Source organism: Gavialis gangeticus, unplaced genomic scaffold (assembly GCF_001723915.1).
Source record: "Gavialis gangeticus isolate Ggan-Ray unplaced genomic scaffold, GavGan_comp1, whole genome shotgun sequence".
Taxonomy (NCBI): Eukaryota; Metazoa; Chordata; order Crocodylia; family Gavialidae; genus Gavialis; species Gavialis gangeticus.
Window position 1 is genome coordinate 153,915,267 of NW_017729025.1, and position 9,811 is coordinate 153,925,077.

General features: G+C 43.6%; 1 protein-coding gene and 1 long non-coding RNA gene across 2 annotated transcripts in view; one reads left to right on the top strand and one right to left on the bottom strand.

The window, feature by feature from the left end:
• The window catches only part of LOC109299218, a 26,575-nt gene extending 19,351 nt beyond the window's left edge, over window positions 1-7,224 (top strand). The window contains exons 4-6 of the mRNA XM_019519801.1: window positions 469-603; window positions 2,732-2,851; window positions 6,864-7,224. Coding sequence (XP_019375346.1) covers window positions 469-603; window positions 2,732-2,851; window positions 6,864-6,975 — 367 coding nt within the window. The 3' untranslated portion in view covers window positions 6,976-7,224. The remainder of the gene's footprint in view (window positions 1-468; window positions 604-2,731; window positions 2,852-6,863) is intronic.
• The window catches only part of LOC109299220, a 116,103-nt gene that overhangs the window by 77,429 nt on the left and 28,863 nt on the right, over window positions 1-9,811 (bottom strand). The gene's annotated exons all lie outside the window — the stretch shown is intronic.

Below are 9,811 nucleotides of genomic sequence, written 5' to 3' on the forward strand. Positions count from 1 at the left end.
AAGGAAAAACTTCTTTATGGTTTGAGTGTCCAAAGTCTGGAACAGACTCCCCCCAGAGATGCTGCAGACACCTACCCCAAAGATTTTCAAAAGACGACTTGCTGAGATCATCTGACCCCAGCAGTCTTTCCTCCTGAGAGCAGGGGGGCTGGACCTGATGATCTCGTGAGGTCCCTTCCAGCCTTTAGCTTCTATGAATCTGTGATTCTTCTATGAACCTTAGCTTGTTGCAATGACAACACTCAGCTGATCCAATGACCTTGGCTCTGAGAGATGCTTCATGGACCCACTCTCACAAACAAGTCTCAGGTCCTCTGATGAGAACCTGACTTCAGTGGCACTACATCAGCTGGCATAAGCTGGGGATCCACTCACCTCTCTGTGAATTGGTGTGACAGCATTTGGAAGGTAATGAGGACATTGAAGAATGATGCATTGGCATTGTTTCTCCTTAAACTTCTTTGCTAGTGTTCCTGAACCATCTGGACCAGGACAGCTGGAGGAGACTGGCTTTATTAATCAAGCTGAAAATGACTTGGACTCAAAAGAGATACTCACTAAACTGAAGGCTTTCCTGCACCATGTACAAAGTCTCAGAGGATGGTAAAGAGAGAAATTAACCCTGTTTTCTTACTTGCTGGGCTTTCTCAGTACCACAAGAACCTTTGACCTCAGTTTCTCTACTAAGTTATCCCCATAAATCTATCTAGTCAAAGGAAAGAAACTCCCAATGGCACTGCTACAGAGGGACATAGAAACATTCTTTGGTACGCTGCCGTCTTCTGTCCTGTTGTCATCCCCTTGAGTGACCATTGACCCACCACATAGCTCCAGCCATGTCAAGATGCTGAGAAACTGCCTCCAGAGCTAATGGCTGCTGTGCATTATAAGTCCAGTGTATAAGAGGCAGTGGAAGAAATAACACTACTGTTTCCCTGCATTATCATTTCTTCTGTGGGGAATTGCACCTTTAAGTGGTTCTCACAAGAGCCAGCTGGAACCAACAGTGTTGTGTGGCCAAAGAAAATGGCAAGTCTTGTGTAAGGGAAAAAGCACACCTGCGAGAGAAGATAATACAGCTAAGCGTAGAGGCAGACCACAGTAAAGCTGACACCATCATCAACATGCCTGCCCCAACAAAGAGTCCTTGAAACAGTGAAAACTACGGGGAACTTTAGGAGACTGGTTGAAACCTGTTGCTGTGTTGTGCAAAAGTTCATCTTACACAATGCTAAATTGTTACCACTCAGGCACTGACCTCTCTCAGAGTCCTTGGCTCCATCAGGGACTGGAGTCTAGAGCAAGGCTTAGAGCAGGACTGAAGACCAGGGGTTTGGGTCCTAAACCAAAGTCTGAAGAGCAAGCCAAGGTCAGAAACCACAATCTACACTGAGTATGGGAACTCAAAGAAGCGGATGGATAAGGCTGGAGCCAAACAGAAACCCAGGCAGGCGGTGTCCAGGGCAGGAACTGGAAATAATGCTGAGTCTTAGTGAGGACACTTAAGATCAGAAGCAGACACATTCAGCAGAAGTCTTCTTAACCCTTTTATGGTTGATCCTGAGTGAGGGCCCTGGTTGTATGGGGCAAGGGTTCAAGCAGTCATGGCCTGCCCTAGTCCATTTATACCCTGTTGAGGGTAGAGTTAGGTAGGTAGAGCCAATGATGAGCAAGGGCCAGAGAGCTAATGTGAGTGAGCACTGACTGGCCTACCCTAAGCAGAGCCTCTAAACAGCTTAGCAGCTGGCTCAGGCCATACCTATTAAAGGGGCAGAAATGAACTCATGGGGAAGAAGCAGTGGGTTAATATAGGCCTGATTTTGCCTCTGAAAATGAAAATGGATTTCAGTGATACATGCACCTCCCCCTATGTCACCCCTGCCATTAGCTTTCAGACCCAAGTGCAGCTCTTCCCATTCACCTTTAATAAAGAAATGCCAATTTATCATTATCATGCAATCACTGATTTCATAGGCAGCAAGGGCAGAAGACACAAGATGGTGACTTGTACCATTCTGGGAAAGATGCAACTGAGGGATGTCTGCTGTGCCTTGTAGAGATATCCAAGCTAATTCCACTCAAGCTAGCAGGCTCTGCTGCCATTATTAGCTCAGGTATCTCTATATGGTACCGCATAGTGTACCCCCCTCTTACCACCTATGTAGATAATTCTTTCTTGTAATGTATTATCCAGCTTCTAGATGTCTCTGAGTGCTACCACAATTCCAGGTAGCTCATTAATTATGATAAAACCAGGAGGCAAAACAGTGAGGATTCCTGCTATACAGGAACTTGTTTCTGATTGCATTTCTGGTTATAAAAAATGCACAGGGAGTTACGGTGGTGCAGGCACTAAGGTGTGCAGTTAATAGCCCAGAGGTTGCTAATTTGAGGCCAGAGCCGAAGCGCTCGTGGCCAAATCTGTGAATTCTGCTTAATACCTTGTTGCACAAGGGTGCAAAAAGGAAGGAAGGATAAATGTATCAAATTTAGGAAGCATGGCGGTTCCTCAAAACATGATATCCCCTGGAAAAACAAAAGGAATTAGTGTAGCTTCTCTTGCAGTAGCTGCTATGCTCCAATGGCAGTATCTTTTTCCTTCCAGCTTGGCCTTTGTACAAAAAACATTGTCCCATTGCAACATTGACCTTATAATGTCCAGCTTTAGCTCCAAAACTTTGCCTCATCACCTTCATTAACTGAATTCTCCCTTCCTTTTTTCCTTAATCAGTGATAAAGAAGATGGCTCTCAGGGATTCATCAGCCAAGCCATACCAGGGAAATCTGAGAGTGACAGCCACTACAATGACTTTTGCTTCATGTGGTTATACCAGAGCTTTTTGAATGATAGGTATGTACAGTGAATTTCTGATCTAAGTCCTTCTGTGGACCACATCACCATAGTACCTGAGGGTCAAATTAAATAAAAACCCCAAGAAAAGGGTATAGATGGAATTTATGTGCCTAAATCCTACAATACACTCCTGATAACACCCAAATCAACTGCCTCTTAATCCTTAAAGGGTCTAAACTCCAGAGATGATGCAATTTGTTATGTCAGTGTTGCTTAGTCCATATGTACAGAAGTGCCTCAGTCATGACAGAGCTAAAGAGCTTAGCATTGGACTTGCACCAAAGTCTCATTGGCCTTCTAAGTCCCCTGTGGGGCTTGAAACGTTACACAGCCTTAGAGCACACCTAATAACCACTGACGGGATGAGGGTCCCTGCAAGAGGCAGTGGTGGTCTCCCCTTTCTTGTAAAGAGCCTGGGGGCCAGAGGCACTCTTCACCCCATTACTCCCTGCTGACTCTGCACTGCCCAAGATTCACTGAGCCACGGAGCACGAACAAGAACCTGGCTCTGTAGCCTAGAAATTCAGACTCTCACTTGGTTCCTGCTCCTGGGCTGGTTGATGCATCCCATTCAGTCAGTGTTTCATGTGAAATACGAACACACTGGAGTTCAAATTTCCCCTTCCCAAAGCAGCACCTTCAGTGCTGTGCTAGAGTCAGGCTTCCTCTCTCTGAACCAATAAATTGTGAATTCCTGGCTCTAAAACAGCTCAGCTCTGACAAGGAGAGAATGAAAGCATCTCCCCACCTGAAAGCACGCATTACCATGTAGTTAAGGGTTTTCTCGGAGCAGGAGGGAAGTGTGGGATCCAATCTTCTAATGTAGAGGAAGGAAATAATCCCACTTCTTACATAAGTCCTGGAACCAGTAAACCATTACATAAAAGATGGGTATCTTCTGCACCTCTACCTTTCCAACTAGTCTGAACAGGGTGGGGGATGATCTTTTCAATGTGGTTGTGTAAAGTATGCTCAAAATATGCCTAAAATGTCTTGGTCCAGATTGGGTTTAAGTGTGGGCTGAGGGCTGAGCTGTTCAGATTGAGGAATTTCTACACATGTGCAGAAAAAAAACCCTAGATATTTTAAAGGCTCAAAGGGTACTTTAAGATTAAAAATGTAAAATAAAAGCATCTATGGAGTTTAAGGGCCTCAAGGGTTAAGACTGGGAGCTAAGGGAAGTTTTAGATTGCTTTTTTGAAGACAGGCCAAATTTAGCTGCTCAGTCTCTTCTCCCCTCAAAGGACTGAAGCAGTTTAGCAAAGCACTTGTTGATGAACAGCTTTATCTTCTATCACCTGAGCTACTCAGGCTCATATCCCTATTTGTATTATGCTTCTCTTTTGTCAGTGTCTTCTCTGGGGCTAGTCACAAAAACAAAGCTGGGCATGTGCTTAGAGTGGGATTCTCAAGATGAAGAAGCACAGGTCACAAACCCTTTTGTAAATTTGGTCCTTTACAGATATAGATCCATGTGGATGCATTTCTAGAGCTCTCACTGAGCTGTTTAGGTGCCTAACTCCCAGCAGAAACTAGTGGGACTGCAATATCCAATGGGATTTTCAAAAGCACCTAAGTAGGTTAGACACCTGCCTGAATCTTAAGGTAGCTAAGTATCTTTGAATATTGGGACCTGCATCTGTTAAGTGCTTCTGAAAGTCCCATTCTTAACCATGTTGTAGAACTGAATACTGTTACCCAGATGACAGGTAACCTTGAAGGCTGGCTACTGATAAAAGAGGCAGAAATAGGTTTGTAGTCTGATCTTTTATTTACTTGCACTTCAAAACACAAAAACCAGACATGTATCCCAAAGTGTAATAGTGGCTACCTGTAACAGCACAGCATTGATTCTCACCTATACCAGCTGAGACTTGAGAGGTGTGAGGATGGTGGCGCACAGATCAGCAGCACGTTCTTTTGAATTTGCTGACTTTTAAAAATTTCCCTCCAGCTTATACCCCATATTTATAGAGGGCTGGTTCTAATAAATGACCTCTGATTGGTTTTACTTAAATTTCTTACTGAAACTTTTGGAACTGGACTTAGTTGGAATTTATGCTTCTATAAAAATTACACTCCTGGAGGGAAGGATTCTTATCTTCTTCCTTCACTGTTATGCAAGTGCTTGCCTTTATCCTGTTTTTCTCTTCCCCAAAATGTATGGTGTTCTGTAAACAAGGCTGCTTTGTTTCTTTCCAACTTACTTAGAAGCTTAACAAAAATACAGCCACTGTAGCAAAACAGCATCTAATACATTTGGTTACATCAATTACCATAAACTAAAGCTATGGTATAGTATTTCTGGATTATATAGTCCAGAATGGTAATGTCTCTTTTCAGGCCTTGTGCTTTATTTAATTGTATTTGATTACTGGTTTAGTTACATATGTTGATGGCTTCCTTTACCTTGCTGACCAAGCTAGTTGTCATATTTACAAAGGTTCACTTTATGGTCACTGAGGAACAGGCTTTGGGGGCCTTCTGCTTAGCTACACTTCTACGGTTTCTATGCCAGTAGTCTCAAGTGGTAGTTATTATGGGTTTGCAAATGTTTTAAAGTAATGGTGGTTAATTATAAGGAATGAGGGTGGTTTGCATTAAATCCAGTGTTACGAATGTAACATTCTGGTAGTTTCTATTAAATCACTATAAGAGCAATAAAGATAGCCTCAAAACAGAGTGTAGAAGAGGAGAGTGAACTGAACTGTGTTTGTGGTAAACCTGTGCTGTAGGAATATATACTAGCAATCCTTCATTTTAAGTGGAAGGATAGGGCCTGATCTTGCAAAAACTTGGGTCACATGAGTAGAACCACTGGTATCAATGGGGCTACTTGCCTTGGCAAGCACTCTCAGGATTGGTCCCTTAACTTTTCAAAAAGCTGTGTGTAACTCACTATTTATTAGTTCATACTGATTAACACCAAGCCTACAAGTTGGATTTTCTGCGTGTGAATCCGAAGTGCTTGGGCTATGACAACAGACCTGGAGCTAGACTGATTTGTATGAGCTGTGGATCTGATCCATACATTTTTTTTTTTTAAGTTAAAACCAAGCTGGCATCATTCCTCACCTCCTGGTGGATTGTCTTCTTATGCTTATTGTTGAGCCTGTATCAAACTGTTTCACATTCAGTGTTATGTTAACAAGACACATACATCAGAGCTGTTGTTCGCACACTACTCGGAGACAATTCTGTATTCTCAAGGCGTTAGAATGTCGCTGTCTTCATACAAGCGCTGCCAAATTCTGTGCAATTCTGCAGAGTAATTTTATAGTTAGGTATGTCAATAGAGCACCCTAACACTCAATTTCACCTCTTTTAAAGTGAAGAGGACACCTTCCTTTGAGATCTGTGGGCACAAAGTGCTGTATAACAGATAGTTAATAAAAATAATAAATTGGGAAAATTCAATAAAGTATTCCTCTGATAATGGAGAGATTGCTGATTTTGGACTAAGCCGTTTTCTGCCTACTGATGAGAAACTGGTCTAATGTAATTAAGTTAGAATAAGCTTTCTATAGCATACTGATTTGGTTTGTTCTGAAAGTTGTGTCATGCTGATTTAATTTCTAAAGTTGATGCTGCAGCAGAGGTGACTTGGCCATTGCTAAGGCACTAGACTGGGACTCAAGAAATCGGAGTGTAGCTCCTGAATCTGCCACTGATTTCCAGTGTTGCTTTGGACATGTTACTTAAGCTTTCCATAGTTTTCAATTCCCTACCTATAAAATGGGGGCAATGCTTCTTCTCTCCTCCCATTTTTTGTCCAGGTAGAATGCTAGCTCTTTGGGGCAGGAGCTGTTTCTCATTTCTGTGCTTGTGCAATGCCCAACACAGTGGGCACCTTATCTTGGTAGTAGTTGGCTACCACAATTTGAGCACCACAATTCTCTGGCCCTTTCATTGGCCCTTCCTTCTGATTTCTAAGTCAGCTTCACCACCAACCTAGTCTAATTTCTGCATAGTGTACTGATGTACCCTTTGGTTCTTTTCTCTACTACAGTGGCTCAGACAGCAATGCAAGGGAAGCAGCTCAAGTAACTAGCCAATACATTTGCCCTGCCTCCAAGCAGCAGACTGCAACGAAGAATGATGAAGAATCCGATTTTGACTAGGCACCAGTGACTGAACCTGCAGTGTGGTGGGGTGAACCCCATTTATACCTGGCCTAGAAATAAATAAGGAAGCTATTGAATCTCCTTCCAGGATAAAAGTATAAGGGGGTGAAACCATAGAAGCAGCTAAAGTCATGGTAAAGCAACTCATATAATCAAGAGCAATGTCTGTGTGTGAAATTGGGGGTGGGGGAACACTAGCTGGAATGTAAATTATGTAAGTAGCTTCTATTGTACTTTATTCTCTGCCTGCATGTTGCTAGGGTTTAATAAAGGTTCTTTAGCAGCCGCCATGTTTTGGATTCTCTGGTCAAGCACCAGGAAACATCTGAGACTGTGGCACCAAAGCCATTGGGGGGATTACAAGGGCAGGGCAAGAAGAATCCTTCCTTGCTTGATATGCCTATAATCTCACATGCATTCATATTGGCATTTAGGGCCAGATCCTAAGCTTGAGTAAGAAGCATGAGTCTTGTGAAGTCAGATTTACATCAGCTGAAGAACTGATCTCCTGTTCAGCTCAGTACATTGATATTCCATGACAACCCCTCAGTACAATCTACAAACACCATTATTTCAGTCTCTCAATTATCCTGTGCCTGATACTACATCATTGTAAAGACTGGAACTCCCCCTGCCCCACAAGACTATGGCCCCTAGCTTAGCAGAAATTTGCAGATGTGTGGTGGGGTTTATTTCATAAAGCAGGGATGTAGAACTCACCTGGCCCTACAGGTTGGATGAGTGGCACATAGCTGGTCTGTAGGCCGGATTAGGCTCACAGACCGGTCCTGCCTTCTGGATCCAGCGCATGTCCTGGAGTGGCCAAAGTACGTGCCATGTGTGGTACATCCTACTCCGACCACTCTGGGGCTCAGCTACATGCGGGAGCCACTCTGCTTCTTTGGGGTGTGAGCTGCAGTGGACACCATGGGTGGCACGTGGGGCCATGTAGCACACCCCACATGCTGCCTGTCAGTCACCTCTGAGACCCAGGGGCAGCACTAGGGGCCAGATGATAGGTGTCCATGGGCTAGAACCGGCCTGTAAGCTGTATCTTTGACACCCCTGATGTAAAGGAATTTTTAAGGTCTCAGTGAAAGCTATTCTCTCGGCTGCTGTGGTAGAAACCACAGGTATATATTTCCATGTCATCTTGACTTCATCCATCCATTAATTGGAGTCATGGAGTCATAGAGAAGTAGGGCTGGAAGGGACCTCCAGAGGTCATCTAGTCCAACCCCCTGCCTGAGGCAAGAGTACTCTTCTAACAACCAAAGACCAGCACAGTCATGGAGAAAGCAGGAATTAATTCTTAACCCTTCATTAGGTTTCCATATCATCTACATGCCACACTACCTACCTGGGATGCTCTTTCCCAATATGCCAGGGGATCCATCTCTCCTGTCAACTCTTAGCTTTAGCAATAAGGCAGCTGAGGTCCCCACATTAAGTATTTGATAGAAGAACACACTGCTCAGAATAGTTTGTGTGTGGTCTGTTCTCCATTGCTTAGGTTGCAGCATATCAGAGAACTACTATCCCAAGTCATTAGTCTCCATCTGTCTCTCAAACATGCAGCTCCATCTCCTTTTCCTTTATGGAACACTAAAGAACCATTTCCACATCTCAGAAGCTAGTTTCTATTTACTGCGGCATGTCAGATCCTATTTATTACAGTATGCAGAATTCAGTCGGCGTTTTCCATCATGAAAATGTCAGCACCATCTCGAAGGAATGGTTGGAATGATTCAGACCTTTTGCTAATGCACTAAAGTACATTTAGTGGATTTGGGAGTCTTCCTCACACCGCTTTAAAAATCTCAGTCTTGAACTTATTCAGGTGACTAAATTTGGCTTTGTAACCTTCAGACCTTACCAACATTCAGGCCTAGCTAATCCAGATCCAAGCAGTTAGTCTAGCTCTTCCAACGCTCATCCTAAAGAATCATCTTTGCTAGGACATTTATGTTTAAACATGCCTTAATAATTGAGTGAACTAGCAAGAGGCTTGCTTTGACCTACTGCTCACCGCAGATAAGGGCAAGTCGTATGCAGTACTGTGCATCACAGGTAGCAGATAGCATTTACCCACAATGGGATGTTGAATGCGACTTGCACTGACCTGTCAGGTAACTGGAGGCGGAGGACATTTCAAAATATGACCGCTTTTCCTGATGAATGTGAGCCTTCAGCATATCACAGCATCTACAGAGCTCATTGGCATTAACCCTGCTTCAAACAAGGTCTGCCCTTGAGGGTCAGCACTAGATCTTGTTCCTGAGCGAGTCAGCATCATTCCCAAGAATAAATTATTCCTAGTTTAGGTACAAAGGCTTGAATAGTTCGGCTCTAGTAAATAAAGATACAGGCAAGGCATTGACATTGTAAGCCCATTCCAAAGGGAGCAGAAATAGATCCCTTCTTTTCTGACAGTCTCCCACAAGAACACAGACTGGGCTACAGATGATGCATGTGCCTTAGAAACAGAGGAAAAGATGCACAAAAAAGTCAAGTGACCTTGCACTGTTACATCACCAAGGATTCATAGAGAAGTAGGGCTGAGATGGACCTCCAGAGGTCATCTAGTCCAACCCCTCACCTGAGGCAGGATCATCCCTATCCAAACCATCTTATACAAACCTGTTGTCTAAGCTATTAGCAAAATTACCCAGTCAACCCTGACAAAGCCACAAAACATGACACCCTAAACTGCCATAGGTAAAGCTGGGCGACCATAGTAGCCAATGTCCTGCTGCTGCAAAGGTTGTTCAAAAATGCTTGAGAGATCCAAGGAAGAGGGTCACACCATCTGCTACATAGGAAAGCAACCCCC